This window comes from Salmo salar, chromosome 09, assembly GCF_965601325.2.
Source record: "Salmo salar chromosome 09, fSalSal1, whole genome shotgun sequence".
Classification (NCBI taxonomy): Eukaryota; Metazoa; Chordata; class Actinopteri; order Salmoniformes; family Salmonidae; genus Salmo; species Salmo salar.
The window spans coordinates 107473564-107498853 of record NC_138299.1 but is presented as its reverse complement, the minus strand read 5'-3'; the positions used below and the strand labels follow the sequence as shown (position 1 = coordinate 107498853).

Genomic DNA, 25290 nt, shown 5'->3' with positions numbered 1-25290 from the left:
GATCCAACTGGAAGAACTGTTACGGTCCACTAAACACACATTACAGAGGTATGACACGCGCACACACACACACACACACACACACACACACACACACACACACACACACACACACACACACACACACACACACACACACACACACACACACACACACACACACACACACACAGTCCTGATGTGTCGTTGTGATGTGTTGTTTATTAGCAACTGAACAGATCTTCCTGTACAATGAGTCCAATGCTGAATGGTGTGAGATGGTCTGTGTGTGTGTTCAGAAGTTTGGTTTGTGTCTGTGTATTTTTCAGTGTGTCTGTGTTTGTATGTTGGAAGTTAATAGGTCATTGCCGGGGTCAGAGTTCAGGAATGTGTGAGGCTGCTGTCTGGGCCTGTTAGTCAAGGCTCTGTTCCAGAGCCAACATTCCACTGCTCCTCTGTAACGCTGCAAAGCCTTCTGAGAACAAAATGTGCTCAGAATCTCCCCCCCCGTCTTTCGCTCTCTCTCATCCTCTTTCTCCGTTTTCTCTGTCTCTCTCTTTTCAAATTTCTATGTGTTTATTTAATTTAACCTTTTTATTTAACTAGGCAAGTCAGTTAAGAACAAATTCTTATTTTAAAATGACGGCCTACCCCGGCAAAACCCTTCCCTAACCCGGACGACGCTGGGCCAATTGTTCACCTCCCTATTTGACCAAATAACTTGGTCAAATAACTTGGTATAATAACTCAAGCGAGAAAAGCTAAGGGATTGGTCAAAACATGACTGAGTTATTGACTAATCAAAATGTCGATTTTACGTGTCCATTTAAACCACTGTAAATCCACTTCAATCAAATAAACGTATGTTTTTTATTTGGCTTATTTTGAATGATTATACAGGTAACAGAACTGGTGAAGCGACCCCCTCCATGCTCTACCAAATCAAACCCACCCCAACCCCTCCATGCTCTACCAAATCAAACCCACCCCAACCCCCTCCATGTTCTACCAAATCAAACCCACCCCAACCCCCTCCATGCTCTACCACATCAAATCAAACCCACCCCAACCCCCTCCATGCTCTACCAAATCAAACCCACCCCAACCCCCTCCATGCTCTACCAAATCAAACCCACCCCAACCCCCTCCATGCTCTACCAAACCCACCCCAAACCCTCCATGTTCTACCAAATCCAACCCACCCCAACTCCCTCCATGCTCTAACAAATCAAACCCACCCCGACCCCTCCATGCTCTACCAAATCAAACCCACCCCAACCCCCTCCATGCTCTACCAAACCCACCCCAACCCCTCCATCTTCTACCAAATGCAACCCACCCCAACCCCCTCCAAGCTCTACCAAATCAACCCCACCCCAACCCCCTCCATGTTCTACCAAATCCAACCCACCCCAACTCCCTCCATGCTCTAACAAATCAAACCCACCCCGACCCCTCCATGCTCTACCAAATCAAACCCACCCCAACCCCCTCCATGCTCTACCAAACCCACCCCAACCCCCTCCATGCTCTAACAAATCAAACCCACCCCGACCCCTCCATGCTCAACCAAATCAAACCCACCCCAACCCCCTCCATGCTCTACCAAATCAACCCCACCCCAACCCCCTCCATGCTCTACTAAATCCAACCCACCCCAACCCCCTCCATGCTCTACCAAATCAAACCCACCCCAACCCCCTCCATGCACTACCAAATCAAACCCACCCCAACCCCTCCATGCTCTACCAAATCAAACCCACCCCAACCCCCTCCATGCTCTACCAAACCCACCTCAACCCCCTCCATGTTCTACCAAATCAAACCAACCCCAACCCCCTCCATGTTCTACCAAACCCACCCCAACCCCTCCATGCTCTACCAAATCCTACCCACCCCAACCCCCTCCATGCTCTACCAAACCCACCTCAACCCCCTCCATGTTCTACCAAATCAAACCAACCCCAACCCCCTCCATGTTCTACCAAACCCACCCCAACCCCTCCATGCTCTACCAAATCCTACCCACCCCAACCCCCTCCATGCTCTACCAAACCCACCCCAACCCCTCCATGTTCTACCAAATCCAACCCACCCCAACCCCCTCCATGCTCTAACAAATCAAAACCCACCCCGACCCCTCCATGCTCAACCAAATCAAACCCACCCCAACCCCCTCCATGCTCTACCAAATCAACCCCACCCCAACCCCCTCCATGCTCTACCAAATCAAACCCACCCCAACCCCCTCCATGCTCTACCAAATCAAACCCACCCCAACCCCCTCCATGCACTACCAAATCAAACCCACCCCAACCCCTCCATGCTCTACCAAATCAAACCCACCCCAACCCCCTCCATGCTCTACCAAACCCACCTCAACCCCCTCCATGTTCTACCAAATCAAAACCACCCCAACCCCCTCCATGTTCTACCAAATCAAACCAACCCCAACCCCCTCCATGTTCTACCAAACCAAACCAACCCCAACCCCCTCCATGTTCTACCAAACCCACCCCAACCCCTCCATGCTCTACCAAATCCTACCCAACCCAACCCCCTCCATGCTCTACCAAACCCACCCCAACCCTTCCATGCTCTACCAAATCAAACCTACCCCAACCTCCTCCATGCTCTACCAAATCAACCCCACCCCAACCCCCTCCATGCTCTACCAAATCAAACCCACCCCACCCCCTCCATGCTCTACCAAATCAAACCCACCCCAACCCCTCCATGCTCTACCAAATCAAACCCACCCCAACCCCCTCCATGCTCTACCAAACCCACCCCAACCCCTCCATGCTCTATCAAATCCAACCCACCCCAACCCCCTCCATGCTCTACCAAATCAAACCCACCCCAACCCTTCCATGCTCTACCAAATCAAACCCACCCCAACCCCCTCCATGTTCTACCAAACCCACCCCAACCCCCTCCATGCTCTACCAAATCAAACCTACCCCAACCCCCTCCATGCTCTACCATATCAAACCCACCCCGGCACCTCCATGCTCTACCAAATCAAACCTACCCCAACCTCCTCCATGCTCTACCAAATCAAACCCACCCCAACCCCCTCCATGCTCTACCAAACCCACCCCAACCCCCTCCATGTTCTACCAAATCAAACCCACCCCAACCCCCTCCATGCTCTACCAAATCAAACCCACCCCAACCCTTCCATGCTCTACCAAATCAAACCCACCCCAACCCCCTCCATGTTCTACCAAACCCACCCCAACCCCCTCCATGCTCTACCAAATCAAACCCACCCCAACCCCCTCCATGCTCTACCAAATCAAACCCACCCAACCCCTCCATGCTCTACCAAATCAAACCCACCCCAACCCCCTCCATGCTCTACCAAACCCACCCCAACCCCCTCCATGTTCTACCAAATCCAACCCACCCCAACCCCCTCCATGCTCTACCAAATCAAACCCACCCCAACCCCCTCCATGTTCTACCAAACCCACCCCAACCCCCTCGATGCTCTACCAAATCAAACCCACCCCAACCCCCTCCATGCTCTACCAAATCAAACCCACCCTAACCCCCTCCATGCTCTACCAAATCAAACCCACCCCAACCCCCTCCATGCTCTACCAAATCAAACCCACCCCAACCCCTTCCATGCTCTACCAAATCAAACCCACCACAACCCCTCCATGTTCTACCAAATCAAACCCACCCCAAAACCAGACTTAAAGCAGGCATGATATACAATGAGTAATATAATCAAATAGTAAAGAATTTAAATAAAAAGTTAAAACGAGTGAATAATAATGATATCAATTGTAATTTGGGTTGGGTTATGGGAGTTATGAATTTAGCTGGGTCCATGTCTTCTACAAAGGACAGGAAAGGTTGCCAGATATTATAAAATGTAATTGCAGATCCCGTCACGGAGCAGAGTATTTTCTCTAGCTTGAGATGTTGCATATCTTCCTTTCCAATGGTTAAAGTAGGAGGAAACCCATCCTTCCACTTAAATTAGTAGAAAACGTCTAGCTAGAAGAGTAGTACATACCAGCCTGCCGCTCCATAGAACTGTTTAGAGGAGCCTCCTGTGGTGCCACTCCGTAGAACTGTTTAGAGGAGCCTCCTGTGGTGCCACTCCGTAGAACTGTTTAGAGGAGCCTCCTGCGGTGCCAGTCCGTAGAACTGTTTAGAGGGGCCTCCTGTGGTGCCAGTCCGTAGAACTGTTTAGAGGAGCCTCCTGATACAATAAAGGCAGAAGGTTCTATAGGTCTCTCCAGTATTCGGAGTGACACCACAGGAGGCTCCTCTAAACAGTTCTATAGGAGTGGCACCACAGGAGGCCCCTTTAGAGCTGTCTTCTTCCTCCAGTGTCGTAGAAAACGTCGCTCAAATTGATATTCAGAAATCTGTCAATTTCGTGCATATCCAAAACGTGTAATAACTTAGCAGGAGCCTGCTTACATCGGTCACAAGTGGAATCTGTCTGGTATAATCTTGGATCATTTTGCCTTTGACCAATGCAGCCGATTTAACTACTTTAAATTGATTTACAGCATGTCTTAGACATATATAGATGAAGAATGTATTCTCTGAAGCATACCAAGTTTCTTCTAAAAAGTTTTTCTCCTAAATCCTCTTCCCATTGGTTCTCTAGAGAGTTCAGGTAATCCAGATTGTTTGAGTTTAATAAAATATAGATCAAGTTTATGCCCCCTTTTGATATAAAGGGTCACTATAAACATAGAATCTAGAAGGGAGGGAGGTGGGTGTGATGGGAAGTGACTAGAGTATGAAGATACAAAACTAAGCAATTGCAGGTATCTAAATAAATGGGATCTAGGAATATTGACCTTTTTTGTACGAACTGTTCAAAAGATGCTAAATTCATATCAATGTACAAGTCGTTCAGTGAGGAGATCCCTTTTCCAGCCCAGATATGAAACGCCCGGTCTAATAATGATGGGGAGAATGTATGAATCTTTAATAATGGGGCAGAAGTTCAAAAATCAGTGAGACCAAACGATCGCCTGAACTGTTTCCAGAATTTTTGAGAATGTTTCACAGTAGGGTTTTTAACAGGCTCAGCTAATGCAAGTTTAGAGCAGAGTAAGGCTGCTAAGGAGGTGGGTCCACAGGATGAGATCTCCAACGTCATCCATTTTGGGCCTGTAACATCAGGGACTTCTGTCATTCAATATAGAATGATTCTTATATTAGCTGCCCAGTAATAATATGCAACGTTCGGAAGTGCTAGACCACCCTGGGGACAAGATCTCTGCAATACGTTCTTAAGTTCTTACATTTTTCTAGTTCCAGATAAAAGCAGATGTCAGTGTAGCTATGGAGATTTAAAAAAATAATTTATCAGAAATATAGAAATACATTGAAATAAGGTGTAAAAACCGAATTAATAAAAATACATTCATTTTAACGGTGTTAATTCTTCCGCCCGAAGAAAGAGAGCGTAAATCCCAGCGTTCAACATTCTGTTTCAGGCGGAGGATCAATGGAGAGACATTGTCTTTATAGAGATCTTTGAGATTGTGTGTAGTGATTCTAAAGGGCACATGACTAAAAGAGTTTGTATCTCAGAAGGATTAATAGGCATCAATTCATGATTTTATAGATGAACCTTCTACCCAGATATTTACCATCTGTCTTTAGTAGAACCTGGATCTCTGGAAGACCAGTTAAAGGGTCAGACATATACACTGCTCAAAAAAATAAAGGGAACACTTAAACAACACATCCTAGATCTGAATGAAAGAAATAATCTTATTAAATACTTTTTTCTTTACATAGTTGAATGTGCTGACAACAAAATCACACAAAAAGAATCAATGGTAATCCAATTTATCAACCCATGGAGGTCTGGATTTGGAGTCACACTCAAAATTAAAGTGGAAAACCACACTACAGGCTGATCCAACTTTGATGTAATGTCCTTAAAACAAGTCAAAATGAGGCTCAGTAGTGTGTGTGGCCTCCACGTGCCTGTATGACCTCCCTACAATGCCTGGGCATGCTCCTGATGAGGTGGCGGATGGTCTCCTGAGGGATCTCCTCCCAGACCTGGACTAAAGGCATCCGCCAACTCCTGGACAGTCTGTGGTGCAACGTGGCGTTGGTGGATGGAGCGAGACATGATGTCCCAGATGTGCTCAATTGGATTCAGGTCTGGGGAACGGGCGGGCCAGTCCATAGCATCAATTCCTTCCTCTTGCAGGAACTGCTGACACACTCCAGCCACATGAGGTCTAGCATTGTCTTGCATTAGGAGGAACCCAACCGCACCAGCATATGGTCTCACAAGGGGTCTGAGGATCTCATCTCGGTACCTAATGGCAGTCAGGCTACCTCTGGCGAGCACATGGAGGGCTGTGCGGCCCCCCCACCATGACTGACCCACCACCAAACCGGTCATGCTGGAGGATGTTGCAGGCAGCAGAAAGTTCTCCACGGCGTCTCCAGAGCCTGTCACGTCTGTCATGTGCTCAGTGTGAACCTGCTTTCATCTGTGAAGAGTACAAGGCGCCAGTGGCGAATTTGCCAATCTTAGTGTTCTCTAGGAAATGCCAAACATCTTGCACGGTGTTGGGCTGTTAGCACAACCCCCACCTGTGGACGTCGGGCCCTCATACCACCCTCATGGAGTCTGTTTCTGACTGTTTGAGCAGACACATGCACATTTGTGGCCTGCTGGAGGTCATTTTGCAGGGCTCTGGCAGTGCTCCTCCTGCTCCTCCTTGCACAAAGGCGGAGGTAGTGGTCCTGCTGCTGGGTTGTTGCCCTCCTACAGCCTCCTTCACGTCTCCTGATGTACTGGCCTGTCTCCTGGTAGCGCCTCCATGCTCTGGACACTACGCTGACAGACACAGCAAACCTTCTTGCCACAGCTCGCATTGATGTGCCATCCTGGATGAGCTGCACTACCTGAGCCACTTGTGTGGGTTGTAGACTCCGTCTCATGCTACCACTAGAGTGAAAGCACCGCCAGCATTCAAAAGTGACCAAAACATCAGCCAGGAAGCATAGGAACTGAGAAGTGGTCTGTGGTCACCACCTGCTGAACCACTCCTTTATTGGGGGTGTCTTGCTTATTGCCTATAATTTCCACCTGTTGTCTATTCCATTTGCACAACAGCATGTGAAATTTATTGTCAATCAGTGTTGCTTCCTAAGTGGACAGTTTGATTTCACAGAAGTGTGATTGACTTGGAGTTACATTGTGTTGTTTAAGTGTTCCCTTTATTTTTTTGAGCAGTATATATATAATGTCATCCGCATAGAGTGAAACTTTATGCTCTAAGCCCCCTCTTATAATGCCTTTGGTAGTGGTGTTATCATGTATTGCTATGGTTAAATGCTCAATTGTGATGGCAAACAGCTGACGGGATAGAGGACAACCCTTATCCCACGTTATCACATATACTCCCTCTCCGGCCTCTAGGTCATCAGGCTGCTGATTATCCTGCACACCTGTCACCATCGTCTCATGACAATCACCTGGACTCCATCACCTCCTTGATTATCTTCCCTATATCTGTCACTCCCCTTGGATCTTTCCTCAGGTGTTATTGACTCTGTTTCTGACTCTGTTTTCATGTCAGTGCGTTGTTTGTGTCTCGTGTTCATTGTTTGTTTTATTTATTAAAACACACACTCCCTGAACATGCTTCCCAAATCTCAGTGCACTCGTTACACAAGTTGAAGTTGGAAATAGGATGAAATTGTCATGACTTCTACCGAAGTTGATGCCCCTCCTTGTTCGGGTGGTGCTCGGCGGTCGACGTCACCGGTCTTCTAGCCACCATTGATCTGTTTTTAATTTTCCATTGGTTTTGTCTGGTCTCCTTACACACCTGTTTCTTATCCCAGTAATTACATGTTGTGTATTTAACCCTCTGTTTCCCCTCATATCCTTGTCGGTGATTGTTTGTTATGTTATGTACGTGTTGTTTATGTATCGTGTGCGACGGGTTATTTGTTTACCCGGATAATTTTTCTACGTTGGTTTTGGAGTTAGTTTTTTGTTAATAAATACTCCATTTTTTAAACCACTCTGGTTTCTCCTGCAGCTGACTTCCCTGCCACCTACATACACGGATAATGACAGAAATGTTGTTATTTGTGCACACTGCAGCCAGGGGAGGAGTAAAGGACTTTGATCCAGGAAATAACATTTTGACCGAATCTAAATAGTTTGAGAGTATAAAACAGATACTCCCACTCCACCTGATCAAACGCCTTCTCAGCATCAAGTGATAACATTATCTCTGGACTGTCAGATGAAGAGGGGTTAAAGTATATTATAAAGACGTCTGATGTTGAAAAAATTTATTTTTGATGAATCCAGTTTGATCTGTAGAGATAATGGAGGGAAGGACTGACTCAAAACCAGTTTGATCTGTAGAGATAATGGAGGGAAGGACTGACTCAAAACCAGTTTGATCTGTAGAGATAATGGAGGGAAGGACTGACTCAAAACCAGTTTGATCTGTTAGAGATAATGGAGGGAAGGACTGACTCAAAACCAGTTTGATCTGTAGAGATAATGGAGGGAAGGACTGACTCAAAACGGCAGGCAATCATCTTAGATTTCAGTCAAGAAATGTACCTTTATGAACCACACTCAACAGTTTTAAATTTACTCTTACATTTTTTTCCTTGTTCAGAATAAGTGAAGTACATGTTTGTCTCATTGTTGAGGGTAAAGAGTTTTGAGGAGAATGATTCCTCAAATACGGAAAGCAAGAGTTGATCTGAGATTTTTTTTTTTAAGAATTCGCTCAGAAATCCGTCGGGTCCACGGGATTTACCACACTGCATAGATTTAATTGCCAACACAATCTCTTGTACAGAGAACTGTTCTTCTAATTCAGCAGGTATCTCAGGTTCAACTGTAGGAATATCTAAGTTCTCAAAGAAGGTGTGGAGTAAGGTAGCATTATCAGGTGATTCCGAAGTGTATAATTGTGAGTAACAGTTATGAAAGCATGAACTGACCTCTAAATCATCAATACCTGTGTTACCCAGCTCGTCAGTTATCTCAGGTATGGTTAGATTTGGAGTTCTCTGACACAGCTGATGTGCTAGAATTTTCCCTGATTTCTCTCCATGTTCATCATTTTTGCATCAAGATTTACTATTTCGATTTTCAGCCTGTCGAGTTGAAAGAAGATCAAACTCTGTCTGAAGTGTCAAACGTTGTTTCTGCGGATGAAGAGTGTGAATATGCCATATTCAAATCCAATAATTTATTTGTAAGTTCCCCTGGGTGTTGAATATTGCACTTCCTTAATCTTGCGCAGTATGAAGTAATTTGGCCCCTTAGATAAGCCTTCATTGATTCCCATACTGAGACATTCCAGGGGTTTGATTAAACTGGAGAAACAGATCAATCTGAGATGATATAAAAGCAACGAAGGTTTCTTCTGATAGCAGTAGTGAGTTAAGACACCAAGGGTTTCTTCTGATAGCAGTAGTGAGTTGAGACACCAAGGGTTTCTTCTGATAGCAGTAGTGAGTTAAACCACCAAGGGTTTCTTCTTCTGATTGCAGTAGAAACCTTAGAGTGTTTTCTATCCAAATCTACTAATTATATGCATATTCTCGTTTCTGGGCAAGAGTAGTAACCAGTTTAAATCGGGTATGTTTTTTATCCGGCCGTGAAAATACTGCCCCCTAGCCCCAACAGGTTAAGCCACCAAGGGTTTCTTCTTATAGCAGTAGTGAGTTAAACCACCAAGGGTTTCTTCTGAAAGCAGTAGTGAGTTAAGACACCAAGGGTTTCTTCTGATAGCAGTAGTGAGTTAAGACACCAAGGGTTTCTTCTGATAGCAGTAGTGAGTTAAAACACCAAGGGTTTCTTCTGATAGCAGTAGTGAGTTGAGACACCAAGGGTTTCTTCTGATAGCAGTAGTGAGTTGAGACACCAAGGGTTTCTTCTGATAGCAGTAGTGAGTTAAGACACCAAGGGTTTCTTCTGATAGCAGTAGTGAGTTAAACCACCAAGGGTTTCTTCTGATAGCAATAGTGAGTTAAACCACCAAGGGTTTCTTCTGATTGCAGTAGTGAGTTAAGACACCAAGGGTTTCCTCTGATAGACACCAAGGGTTTCTTTTGATAGCAGTAGTGAGTTAAGATACCAAGGGTTTCTTCTGATAGCAGTAGTGAGTTAAGACACCAAGGGTTTCTTCTGATAGCAGTAGTGAGTTAGGACACCAAGGGTTTCTCTGATAGACACCAAGGGTTTCTTCTGATAGCAGTAGTGAGTTAGGACACCAAGGGTTTCCTCTGATAGACACCAAGGGTTTCTTCTGATAGCAGTAGTGAGTTAAGACACCAAGGGTTTATTCTGATAGCAGTGGTGAGTTAAGACACCAAGGGTTTCTTCTGATTGCAGTAGTGAGTTAAGACACCAAGGGTTTCTTCTGATAGCAGTTGTGAGTTAAGAAACCAAGGGTTTCTTCTGATTGCAGTAGTGAGTTAAGACACCAAGGGTTTCTTCTGATAGCAGTAGTGAGTTAATACACCAAGGGTTTCTTCTGATTGCAGTAGTGAGTTAAGACACCAAGGGTTTCTTTTGATAGCAGTAGTGAGTTGAGACACCAAGGGTTTCTTCTGATAGCAGTAGTGAGTTAAGACACCAAGGGTTTCTTCTGATTGCAGTAGTGAGTAAAGACACTAAGGGTTTCTTCTGATTGCAGTAGTGAGTTAAGACACCAAGTGTTTCTTCTGATTGCAGTAGTGAGTAAAGACACTAAGGGTTTCTTCTGATTGCAGTAGTGAGTTAAGACACCAAGGGTTTCTTCTGATAGCAGTAGTGAGTTAATACACCAAGGGTTTCTTCTGATTGCAGTAGTGAGTTAAGACACCAAGAGTTTCTTTTGATAGCAGTAGTGAGTTGAGACACCAAGGGTTTCTTCTGATAGCAGTAGTGAGTTAAGACACCAAGGGTTTCTTCTGATTGCAGTAGTGAGTTAAGACACCATGTCACGTCTTGACCATAGTAAGTGGTTATTTTCTATGGTAGAGTAGGTCAGGGCATGACAGGGGGTGTTTGTCTATGTTTTGTAGTTCTATGTTCAGTTTCTAGTTTTGTATTTCTATGTTGGTTTTGTTTGGAATGACCTCCAATTAGAGGCAGCTGGTTGTCGTTGTCTCTAATTGGAGGTCATATTTAAGTTGATGTTTGTCCCACCTGTTTTTGTGGGTGATTATTTGTGAGTAGTGTTTGTTTCTCCTCTGCGTCACGGTTTGTTGTTTTGTAGATTTCAGTTATTTGATGTATTGCATAGTTTTCACGGATTATGTCACGGTAGTCGTAGGATTGAGACCAAAACGCAGCGGGTATATGTACACTCATCTTCTTTTATTTGGACTAAGAAGGGAAACCAAAACAAATATGAAGTGCTTCTAGCTGTCACATCCTGACCATAGCCGGGAGCCTCCAGCAACGCTCCCCAGCCCGGGGCCTCCAGCGACGCTCCTCAGCCCGGGGCCTCCAGCGACACTCCTCAGCCCGGAACCTCCAGCAACGCTCCTCAGCCCTGGGCCTCCAGCGACGCTCCCCAGCCTGGGGTCTCCAGCGGCGCTCCCCAGTCCGGAGCCTCCAAGGGCGGTCCGCAGCCCAGAGTCTTCAGCGGCGGTTGGCGGTCCGAAGCCCCCGGCGATGATCCATGGTCTGGTTCCTCCGGACATACAGAAGCGGGGTGATCAGCGGGCGGTGGGGGTACTACGCCCGGAACCAGAGCCGCCGCCATAGACATTAGTCACCCACCCTACCCTCCCTTTGTGTTTTTTTTTTTGGGGGGGGGGGGGTTGTTGCTTGGGGGGGTTTTGTTGTTGTTTTTGTAGGTGCGGTTGGAGTCCGCACATTTGTCACGTCCTGACCGTAGTAAGTTGTTATTTTCTATGGTAGAGTAGGTCAGGGCGTGACAGGGGGTGTTTGTCTATGTTTTGTATTTCTATGTTCAGTTTCTAGTTTTGTATTTCTATGTTGATTTTGTTTGGTATGATCTCAAATTAGAGGCAGCCGGTTGTCGTTGTCTCTAATTGGAGGTCATATTTAAGTTAATGTCTGTCCCACTTGTTTTCTGTGGGTGATTATATTTTGTGAGTAGTGTTTGTTCCTCCTGCGTCACGGTTTGTTGTTTTTGTCCTTCAGTTTATTTTTTGTATTGCATTAAGTTTCACAGTTTAATAAATATGTGGAACGAAACAGACGCTGCATTTTGGTCCGATCATTCAAACAACCGTGACAGTAGCGAGGAACAGTACACCTCTGGAGTAGAGAGCCCTGCTGAAATAGTGAAGGATTTAAAACAAGTTGTGCATAATAAATAATAAACAGTTTTCATGACTCCAACCTAAATGTATGTAAACTTCTGACATCATCTGTATGTTGTAAACTTTCATTCGTAGGCTAGGTTCTAGCAACCTCATGATGGGTAGAGGGAAAATTAGATTTTCATGTAGTAGGCTAAACCTATCACTGTTACGTTGAACTGGGTGAATGGAATATGAATGACAGTTATCCAATATGCTGTAATAGAAATAAGGCCTTGAAAAAAAAAGTCTTAAACGACCACGGATGATACATATCAACAGTATGAAATAACACACATGGAATCATGTAGTAACCAAAAAAGTGTTAAACAAACAAAAAATATATTTTAAATTCTTCAAAGTAGCCAGCCTTTGACTTTGACAGCTTTGCACACTCTGGGCATTCTCTCAACCAGCTTCATGAGGAATGATTTTTCAACAGTCTTGAAGGAGTTCCTACATGTGTTGAGCACTTGTTGGCTCCTTTTCTTTCACTCTGCTGTCTGACTCATCCCAAACCATCTTAACTGGGTTGAAGTTGGGTGATTGTGGAGGCCAGGTCATCTGATGCAGCACTCCATCACTCTCCTTCTTGGTCAAATAGCCCTTACACAGCCTGGAGGTGTGTTGGGTCATAGTCCTGTTGAAAAACAAATGATAGTCCCACTAAGCCCAAACCAGATGGGAAGGCATATCGCTGCAGAATGCTGTGGTAGCCATGCTGGTTAAGAGTGCCTTGAATTCTAAATAAATCACAGACAGTGTCACCAGCAAAGCACCCACACACCATAACACAACCTCCTCCATGCTTCACGGTGGGAACCACACATACAGATAGGATCTGTTCACCCACACCACGTCTCACAAAGACAAAGCAGTTAGAAGGAAAAGTCTCCAATTTGGACCCTAATTGGTAAAAGACCAAGTCCATATTATGGCAAGAACAGCTCAAATAAACAAAGAGAAACGACAGTTCATCATTACTTTAACACATTGAAGTCAGGCAATACGGAAAATGTCATGTTTCTTCAGGTGCAGCCGCAAAAACCATCAAGCGCTGTGATGAAACTGGCTCTCATGAGGACCACCACAGGAATTGAAGACCCAGAGTTACCTCTGCTGCAGTGGATAAGTTCATTAGAGTTACCAGCCTCAGAAATTGCAGTCCAAATAAATACTTTACAGTTCAAGTAACAGACACATAAACATCAAATGTTCAGAGGAGACTGTGAAATCAGGCCTTCATAGTGAAATTACTGCAAAGAAAACACTACTAAAAGGGCAACAATAAGAATAAGAGACTTGCTTTGACCAAGAAACACGAGCAATGGACATTAGACCGGTGGAAAGTTGTCCTTTGGTTTGGAGCTATCTTCTGGTTACCCCCCCGCCTTGTCAAAACACAACTGATTGGCTAAAACGCATTAACTTGTTATGGATAGGGGGCAGTATTTTCACGGCCGGATAAAAAACGTACCCGATTTAATCTGATTATTACTCCTGCCCAGAAACTAGAATATGCATATAATTATTAGCTTTGGATAGAAAACACTCCAAAGTTTCTAAAACTGTTTGAATTGTGTCTGTGAGTATAACAGAACTCATTTGGCAGGCTAAAACCTGAGAAGATTCCAAACAGGAAGCGCCCTCTCTGACTATTTCTTGGTCTTCTTGATCATCTCTATCCAAAACAGGGGATCTCTGGCATAACGTGACATTTTCTAACGCTCCCATAGGCTCTCAGAAGGCGGCAGAACGGTGAATGATGACTTTGCAGGCCATGGCTGAAAAACAGTAGCGCATTTGGATAGTGGTCGATCTGAGAACAATGAGACTGGGGGCGCGTGCACGAGCCGACACCATGTTTTTATATTTTCGTCTTTGAACGAAAACAGGGTTTCCCGGTCGGAATATTATCGCTTTTTTACGAGAAAAATCGCATAAAAATTTATTTTAAACAGCATTTGACATGCTTCGAAGTACGGTAATGGAATATTTTGAATTTTTTGGTCACGAAACGCGCCGGGTGCGTCACCCTTCTTTACCCTTCAGATAGTGTCTTGAATGCACGAACAAAACGCCGCTATTTGAATATAACTATGGATTATTTGGAACCAAACCAACATTTGTTATTGAAGTAGAAGTCCTGGGAGTGCATTCTGACGAAGAACAGCAAAGGTAATCCAATTTTTCTTATAGTAAATCTGAGTTTGGTTAGTACCAAACTTGGTGGGTGTCAAAATAGCTAGCCATGATGGCCGGGCTATCTACTCACAATATTGCAAAATGTGCTTTCACCGAAAAGCTATTTTAAAATCGGTGGCATAAAGGAGTTCTGTATCTATAATTCTTAAAATAATAGTTATGTTTTTTGTGAACGTTTATCGTGAGTAATTTAGTAAATTCACCGGAAGTGTTCGGTGGGAATGCTAGTTCTGAACGTCACATGCTAATGTAAAGAGCTGGTTTTTGATATAAATATGAACTTGATTGAACAAAACATGCATGTGTTGTATAACATAATGTCCTAGGAGTGTCATCTGATGAAGATCATCAAAGGTTAGTGCTGCATTTAGCTGTGGTTTGGGTTTATGTGACCTTATATGCTAGCTTGAAAAATGGGTGTCTGATTATTTCTGGCTGGGTACTCTGCTGACATAATCTAATGTTTTGCTTTCGCTGTAAAGCCTTTTTGAAATCGGACAGTGTGGTTAGATAAAGGAGAGTCTTGTCTTTAAAATGGTGTAAAATAGCCATATGTTTGAAGTATTGAAGTTTTTGGATTTTTGAGGAATTTGTAATTCGCGCCACGCCTATCATTGGATATTGGAGCAGGTGTTCCGCTAGCGGAACGTCTAGATGTAAGAGGTTTTTAAGAAGGAAAGAAATTCCACAAATTCACTTTTACCAAGGCACACCTGTTAATTGAAATGCAATCCAGGTGACTACCTCATGAAGCTGGTTGAGAGAATGCCAAGAGTGTGCAAAGCTGTCAAGGCAAAGGGTGGCTACTTTGAAGAATCTCAAATATAAAACATATTTTGATTTGTTTAACACTTTTTTTTACTACATGTATCCATATGTGTTAATTCATAGTTTTGATGTCTTCATTATTATTCTACAATGAAGAAAATAGTACAAATATAGAAAAACCCTGAGTATGTGTGTCCGAACCTTTGACTGGTAGTTTATATATAAATATATACAGGAAATACATTAAGTAATACCTTTTTAAGAATGATTTCCTGTTGCATTCAAAGATAACCAACCTACAGCACTAGTCTTAACTTCACTTCACTCGCATCATCCTTGTGGTAGAGAGAGATAAACATGTTAATGCTTTCAGTGATTACACATAAAGGAAGATAGTTCCTACATGATAGTGCTTGCTTTGTTATCCAACTGATCATCCTGTGAACCCCATTCATTGCTGCTTGCAGGTATATATTTGTTTTTCTAACCCTTCCCTCCCTTTTTCTTTCTCTTCCATTAGGTTGGATGTCTACAGGAAAGTCCCCAAAGACCTGACCCAGCCCACGTACACAGGAGCTGTGGGTCAGTAGCCCACACACACACACACACACACACACACACACACACACACACACACACACACACACACACACACACACACACACACACACACACACACACACACACACACACACACACACACACACACACACACACACACACACACACTTCTCATGGTTCAGTTGGTCTACTCACCTATCAGAGTGCAGGTATGTACCTGTCACCTCATGGTTCAGTTAGTCTACTCACCTGTCAGAGTGCAGGTATGTACCTGTCATAGTATAGGTACTGCCATACTCCAGGAACTTCTCCATTTAGGTAGGTGCAGTGGCGTCATACACCCATTATTTTAGAGGGGGCACAAGGTACGTGAGGACGGAGGCGGGTTGGCACCCCTTCTGGAAGTTAGACAATTTAGCATTTTTCAAATACCTGAAACATCTTTTCCCTGCAATCTAGAGCTATAATCATTATGCCTAATTCTTTAAAAAAATATATATATATATATTTCATACCTCTGGCCCATCACTGGCAGCTCAAATCAAACACTGTGTGTGTCACTCCACACCAGGGGTGGGTACCACAAAAAAACGGCTCTCATCATGAGGGGTCGCAGTGGCTCGTGGGTCTGCGTACCCACATCCATAACCCCCACCCATATCCATACCCCCACCCATAACCCCCACCCATACCCACATCTATACCCCCACCGATACCCATACCCCCACACCCACATCTATAACCCTCACCCTGCCAGCAAAACATTTTAGCTGTCACCCTCGTGACAGCCAAGAGAAAACATTTAGGTTTTAAAGTTGATTTCCTTTTTCCAATTCTATACATGTTGCCATAGGTTGGAGGCAAATGTCATCAGTTTTTTATCAGACTTACCAATCTACCTTTGTTTGGCTGACATGGGCTTATTGAGTGAGTGCTAATGAAAAAACACATTTTGAAATGGCACCTTGGTGTTTTCTGTTATTCTAACTCTCAACAGTAAGTTGAGACCCCGACTGAAAACATCATAACAATAATATATTATTTTAAATACTGCATGTACTAGACGTACCTAGCATCCTGCCCAGGCATCTGTAGGGAGAATGGGGGGTGGGGGGGAATACTCTTTGCCTGCCCCCCCCCCAAAAAAAATATTGCTGAGAAATCTTTTTTTTATAAATAATTATAATGAAATGTTGGCTTTTAAAAGGAAGATCAGTAATTAATTTATCATCAGAAATTAAGTAAACACGACCAATATGGGCATAACGCCACTGGGTACCGTGGATACCTGCCATGACTCAGGTGAAACATAACCGTGTGTAAGAGAACGGTAATGATTACCTGTGCCCCGCCTCCTCAGCCCTCAGGCGTTACATAACTGTCAGTCAGTCCTCTGGTATCCGGTAGAATCTTTTTGTTTCTTTTGTTCTGTCATGTTGTTTTCCTGTTCGTCACCAGGCTGTCACTGTGTCAGGCGCCTGACAGTGATTAAAACACTGGGATTACTAGGAGATCAGATATGTGGTTGTTTTGTTACAGTTTACTAATCATTACCGGAATCGATTCATCATTGGCCCCATCTCTGATGACATCACAGGAGGATGTAAACCCGTTTATAGCCCTTGGGGTGCCCGTTAACATTGCCTTCGGGGCATCACTGGGAGCAGGTCCCATGTTTATGATGTCATTGAGGCGGAGTGAGTCTCTCTCCATATTGACCCCTGACCCCTAGCCCCTACAGAATGTACTCAGAGGGGCACCCCTAGTCCCTTGTGAAGACTGAAAGGTATTTAATTAGTGTAAAGAAATATGGTACAGATTCCTTTTATTGTATGGTAGGATACCATCTTGATAGCATAGTATTGATAGTATTTACAGTAGCCTTTCATATCTACAAGGAATGTCTCTGCTGCTGTCTAGGAGTCCAGTTAGTTATTTTCTTCTGAACAGGTAGACTCATAGTTCACACGTATTCACCACAGTGAACCCCTTACAGAGCCACCTCTCCCCTCTAAAGGTAACCTATTTAACCCTTTGTCTTGTGTTATCTGTTCCCGGATGCCAGTGGGTTCAGTCCCCTTCAGGGTTTTTTACTGATGTAAATAAACATGTTAGGTTAGTTTCATCAGTCCCAAAGTTAGCACAAATACATGACATATTAATACTTACGAGCCAAAAGATGTCTCAATAGATATTCCTAGTGCAGCCAAGTTGAAAGAATTAAAAACTTCTGTTATGTTTAAAAGAGCTTTTAGTTGTCTCACCATAAGCCAGGCGACCAGACCTACAGTATTTGTGTAGATAAATGAACTTGGGCCTAGATTTCACATGACATTTAGTTTAGAAGCAGAAGTTTAGAAGTTACACCTAGTTGTGTCAACATGGTGACGTATAGTTACACTGTCACAGCTCTGACGATGTTACTGGGATCAGCTTCCACTAGCTGGCATCAATAACATGACCCCTCTCCTTCCAATGACCAGCACACACACACACACACACACACGCTCACACACACTCACTCACACACACTCACACACACGCTCACACACACACACACACACACGCTCACACACGCTCACACACGCTCACACACACACGCTCTCGCGCTCACACACGCTCACACACGCTCACACACGCTCTCACACACTCACACACTCACACACATGCTCACACACACACGCTCTCACACACACACACACACACACACACACACACACACACACACACACACACACACACACACACACACACACACACACACACACACACACACACACACTTACACACACACTCACACACGCTCACACACACACGCTCTCACACACTCACAAACACACATACACTCACACATGCTCACACACAAACACACACACACACACTCTCACACACACACACACACACACACATACACGTCTTGTAAGGTAGAGAAAGATTACGTGTCCTGTCCTATAATGACCCTGAATGAGGGGCTGACACCATTCTATAGTCTGTCTTAGTTGAACATTTACCTGATGTAAACCTTTTAGAATCAACACCACAGGACAGCTCGTCCTATGATGCTGCTCAACCACAAGATCACATGACCCGCTGAGTACCTTGGAGACGGTCGCTGCGTAAACAAGCTTCACCTTGCTGAGAGAGATCCCCATGACTCACTGTCCGACTGCGGTCACGTGGTCTCCATGGCAACGAGAGAACCGGATGGACCGCTGTAACAGACAACTGGGGCAGAGCCCCAAATGGCACCCTATTCCCTACATAGTGTGCTACTTATCGGCCCTGGTCAAAAGTAGTGCACTCTATAGGGAACATGGTGCATTTGGGATGCGGCTCAGATCCTTCCTGTATTTAACATAGGCTGTTACATGTAAATATAGATCTCAGTACCAGAGGACTGGTCCAGGGTTCTGCAATAGGCTGTTACATGTAAATACAGATCTCAGTACCAGAGGTCTGGTCCAGGGTTCTACAATAGGTGGCCCTCCGGTCATTTTATTTGCCCCCCCCCCCCCCCCCCCCCATTTTTCAGAGCAAAAAACAAACAATATAAAAAAAATAAGTAAAAATATTTTCAGTTGTTTGACATAAAGACTGAGACATCACCATGTAATCAGCTCAGTGATTTTAATTGAGGAAATCTTTTCCCAAATATTCCATTCATAAATAGAGAGGGGCACATGCGATAATATTCAAATGTAATCAAGGTTTGAAATGATTCGGTTTTTGTCAAATAGTTTATCTGTTTGGGATTCCTGCTGTCAATTTGCAGCGTACATATTATAACTACACTCTGGCTAGGGGTACAGTCGTGGCCAAAAGTTTTGAGAATGACACAAATATTAATTTCCACAAAGTTTGCTGCTTCAGTGTCTTTAGATATTTTTGTCAGATGTTACTATGGAATACTGAAGTATAATTACAAGCATTTCATAAGTGTCAAAGGCTTTTATTGACAATTACATGAAGTTGATGCAAATAGTCAATATTTACAGTGTTGACCCTTCTTTTTCAAGACCTCTGCAATCCGCCCTGGCATGCTGTCAATTAACTTCTGGGCCATTCTTGCATAATCATTCTTGCATAATGTAACGGCTGTCTTTGGAGAGAGTGGACCAAGGCGCAGCGTGGTTAGTGCTCATCATGAATTTATTAAAGATCGAACACTTTAAACACAAAAAACAAGAAACCAACAGCCAAACAGTTCTGTCAGGTGCAAAACACTAAACAGAAAATATCTACCCACAAAACCCAAATGCTGCCTAAGTATGACTCCCAATCAGCAACAACGATGTACAGCTGTTCCTGATTGTGAGCCATACCCGGCCGAAAAAAAGCAATCCCCAACATAGAAATACAGACATAGAATGCCCACCCAAATCACACCCTGACCAAACCTAAATAGAGACATAAAAAGTCTCTCTCAGGTCAGGGCGTGACACATAATCAATGCTTGAAGTTTGTTAGAATTTGTGGGTTTTTGTTTGTCCACCCACCTCTTGAGGACTGACCACAAGTTCTCAATGGGATTAAGGTCGCTGTTTTGTTCCCCGAGCCACTTAGTTATCACTTTTGCCTTATGGCAAGGTGCTCCATCATGCTGGAAAAAGCATAGTTCGTTAACCAACCTGTTCCTGGATGGTTGGGAGAAGTTGCTCTCAGAGGATGTGTTGGTACCATTCTTTATTCATGGCTGTGTTCTTAGGCAAAATTGTGAATGAGCCCACTCCCTTGGCTGAGAAGCAACCCCACACATGAATGGTTCAGGATGCTTTACTGTTGGCATGACACAGGACTGATGGTAGCGCTCACCTTGTCTTCTCCGGACAAGTTTTTTTCCGGATGCCCCAAACAATCGGAAAGGGGATTCATCAGAGAAAATTACTTTACCGCAGTCCTCAGCAGTCCAATCCTTTTACCTTTTGCAGAATATCAGTCTGTCCCTGATGTTTTTCCTGGAGAGAAGTGGCTTCTTTGCTGCCCTTCTTGACACCAGGCCATCCTCCAAAAGTCTTCGCCTCACTGTGCATGCAGATGCACTCACACCTGCCTGCTGCCATTCCTGAGCAAGCTCTGTACTGGTGGTGCCCCGATCCCGCAGCTGAATCAACTTTAGGAGACGGTCCTGGTGCTTGCTGGACTTTCTTGGGCGCCCTGAAGCCTTCTTCACAACAATTGAACCGGTCTCCTTGAAGTTCTTGAGGATCTGATAAATGGTTGATTTAGGTGCAATCTTACTGGCAGCAATATCCTTGCCTGTGAAGACATTTTTGTGCAAAGCAATAATGATGGCACGTGTTTCCTTGCAGGTAACCATGGTTGACAGAGGAAGAACAATGATTCCAAGCACCACCCTCCTTTTGAAGCTTCCAGTCTGTTATTCGAACTCAATCAGCATGACAGAGTATAATATTTGTGTCATTCTCAAAACTTTTGGCCACGACTGTATACAGACATTTCACTACCTTTTCAATACAAAAAAAACCTGTTCATAGTAGAATTTTTGTTAAGTTCGGTACCTCTGTCAAATGTGTCTCATGTGATTGAGAGGATCAAGTCACCCTATCAGCACAGCCACTTTGTAGCGCCAAGAGAAAAGAGTCTGCTCCACTTCCTCATTCATTACTAGAGCTGTCTGGCTGCATTGTTAGCCTCCCACTCATCATGCTACACAGCTCCACTTCCTCATTCATTACTAGAGCTGTCTGGCTGCATTGTTAGCCTCCCACTCATCATGCTGCACAATTGGGTTGAGGTCGAGTGATTGTGGAGGCCAGGTCATCTGATGCAGCGCTTCGTCACTCTCCTTCTTGGCCAAATAGTCTGGAGGTGTGTTGGGTCATTGTCTTGTTGAAAAATAAAGGATAGTCCCATGAAGCAAAAACCAGATGGGATGGCGTATCACTGCAGAATGCTGTGGTAGCCATGCTGGTTAAGTGTGCCTTGAATTCTAAATAAATCACTGACCTTGTCCCCAGCAAAGCACCATCATACCTCCTCCTCCATGCTTCAAGGTGGGAACCACACATGCAGAGATCATCCGTTCACCTACTCTGCGTCTCACAAAGACACACGGTGGTTGGAACCAAAAATATCAAATTTAGACACATCAGACCAAAGTACAGATTTCCACCAGTCTAATGTCTGCTGCTCATTTTCTTGGCCCATGCAAGTCTCTTCTTCTTATTGGTGTCCTTTAGTAGTGGTTTCTTTGCAGCAATTCGACCATGAAGGCCTGATTCACACAGTCTCCTCTGAACAGTTGATGTTGAGATGTGTCTGTTACTTGAACTCTGAAGAATTTATTTGGGCTGCAATTTCTGAGGCTGTTAACTCTAATGAACTTATCCTCTGCAGCAGAGGTAACTCTGGGTCTTCCTTTCCTGTGGCGGTCCTCATGAGAGCCAGTTTCATCACAGCGCTTGATAGTTTTTCCGGCTGCACTTCAAGAAACTTGAAATGTTCCGTATTGACGTACCTTCATGTCTTAAAGTAATGATGAACTGTCATTTCTCTTTGTTTATTTGAGCTGTTCTTGCCATAATATGGACTTGGTCTTTTACCAAATAGGACTATCTTCTGTATAACACCCCTACCTTGTCACAACACAACTGATTGGCTGAAACGCATTTAGGAGGAAAGAAATGCCACAAATGAACTTTTACCAATGCACACCTCTTAATTGAAATGCATTCCAGGTGACTAACTCATGAAGCTGGTTGAGAGAATGCCAAGAGTGTGTAAAGCATGGCTACTTTGAAGAATATCCACACTTGTTTTGGTTATTACATGATTCCATGTGTGTTATTTCATAGTTTTGATGTCTTCACTATTATTCTACAATGTAGAAAATATGGTTCCCAGCCCAAAATAATTGATTTGGTTTAACAGTCTGTACCTCTCAATTAACAAATCTGTGTAAATCCTCTCCTCTCCTCTCCTCTCCTCTCCTCTCCTCTCCTCTCCTCTCCTCTCCTCTCCTCTCCTCTCCTCTCCTCTCCTCTCCTCTCCTCTCCTCTCCTCTCCTCCACAGCATCCATCATCTGCTGTGTCTTCATGTTGTTGTTGTTCCTCTCAGAGCTGAAGGGATTCATAGCCACTGAAATGTAAGTACACACACATATATAAATATATATACACACACACCACCTCTACCACTACCACTACCACCACCACTACCCCTACCCCTACCTCTACCACTACCTCTACCTCTACCACTACCTCTACCTCTACCAATACCTCTACCTCTACCTCTACCACTACCTCTACCTCTACCACTACCTCTACCTCTACCAATACCTCTACCTCTACCTCTACCACTACCTCTACCACTACCTCTACTTCTACCACTACCTCTACCACTACCTCTACCTCTAAAACTACCACTACCTCTAACCCACTACCTCTACACATCTACCACTACCTCTACCTCTACCACTATCTCTACCACTACCTACACCACTACCACTACCACTACCTCTGCCTCTACCTTAACCTCTACCACTACCTTTGCCTCTACCCCTCTACCTCTACCTCTACCCCTCTACCACTACCTCTACCTCTACCACTACCTCTACCACTACCTCTACCTCTACCACTACCACTAACTCTCTACCACTACCTACACCACTACTTCTACCACCACCTCTACCATTACCTCTACCACTACCTCTACCACTACCACTACCTACACCACTACCTCTACCACTACCTCTACCACTACCTCTACCACTACCTATACCACTACCTACACCACTACCTCTACCACTACCTCTACCTCTACCACTACCTACACCACTACCTCTACCACTACCTCTACCTCTACCACTACCTCTACCAGTACCTCTCTACCACCACCTACACCACTACCTCTCCCTCTACCTCTACCTCTACCTCTACCACTACCTCTCTACCACTACCTACACCACTACCACTACCTACACCTCTACCACTACCTCTAACTCTACCTCTACCACTACCTCTACCACTACCACTACCTCTACCTCTACCTCTACCTCTATCACTATCACTACCACCACCTCAACCTCTACCACGACCTCTACCACGACCTCGACCTCTACCTCTAAACCTCTACCACAACCTCTACCTCTACCACTACCCCTCTACCTCTACCACTACCTCTACCTCTACCCCTACCACTACCTCTACCACTACCACTACCTCTACCACTACCTCTACCTCTTCCTCTATACCACTACCTCTACCACTCTACCTCTACCTCTAGCCCTACAACTACCTCTACCTCTACCACTACCTCTATCACTACCTCTACCCCTCTACCTTTACCTCAACCCCTGTACCACTACCTCTAACCTACTACCCCTCTACCACTACCTCTACCCCTATCACTACCTCTACCACTACCACTACCTCTACCCCTCTACCTCTACCCCTCTAGCCCTCTACCTCTAGCCCTCTACCTCTACCCCTCTACCCCTCTATCTCTACCTCTACACCTCTACCTCTACACCTCTAGCCCTCTACACCTACTTCTACCACTACCTCTCTCCCACTACCTCTACCCCTCTACCACTACCTCTACTTCTACCACTACCACTACCTCTCTACCACTACCTCTCTCCCACTAACTCTCAACCACTACCTCTGCCCCTACCTCTACCTCCTTCTCTACCACTACCTCTCTACCACTACCTCTACCAGTACCTCTACCTCTACTCCTACCTCTACCTCTACCCCTACCTCTACCTCTCTACCTCTACATTTACCCCTACCTCTACAACTTCCTCTACCACTACCTCTACCTCTACCACTACCACTACCTCTACCTCTACCTCTACAACTACCTCTATCTCTCTACCACTACCCCTCTACCTCTAGCACTACCTCTAGCACTACCACTACCTCTAGCACTACCTCTACCACTACCACTACCACTACCTCTACCACTACCCCTCTACTTTTCCAACTCTACCACTACCACAACCACTACCACTACCCCTCTACCACTACCACTACCTCTACCACTACCTCTACCCCTCTACCTCTACCCCTACCACTACCACTACCCATCTACCCCTCTACCTCTAACACTACCTCTACCACTATCACTACTCCTCTACCCCTCTACCACTACCTCTACCTCTACCTACACACCTACCTCTACCTCTAGCCCTCTACCTCTACCACTACCCCTCTAACTCTACCCCTACCTCTACAACTACCTCTACCACTACCTCTACCACTACCTCTACCACTACCTCTACCCCTACCTCTACCCCTACCTCGACCACTGCCTCTACCACTGCCTCTCTACCACTACAACTACCACTACAACTACCTCTACCTCTACCTCTACCTATCTACCACTACCTCTACCACTCTACCACTACCTCTACCACTACCACTACCACTACCCCTCTACTTCTACCCCTCTACCTCTACCACTACCTCTACCCCTCTACCCCTCTACCTCTACCCCTC

General features: G+C 44.8%; 1 protein-coding gene across 1 annotated transcript in view; it reads left to right on the top strand.

The window, feature by feature from the left end:
- Positions 1 to 25290, top strand: part of LOC106591096 (endoplasmic reticulum-Golgi intermediate compartment protein 1) — a 92897-nt gene that overhangs the window by 38320 nt on the left and 29287 nt on the right. Inside the window, exons 3-4 of the mRNA XM_082955527.1 lie at positions 15788 to 15849; positions 22862 to 22934. Coding sequence (XP_082811653.1) covers positions 15788 to 15849; positions 22862 to 22934 — 135 coding nt within the window. The remainder of the gene's footprint in view (positions 1 to 15787; positions 15850 to 22861; positions 22935 to 25290) is intronic.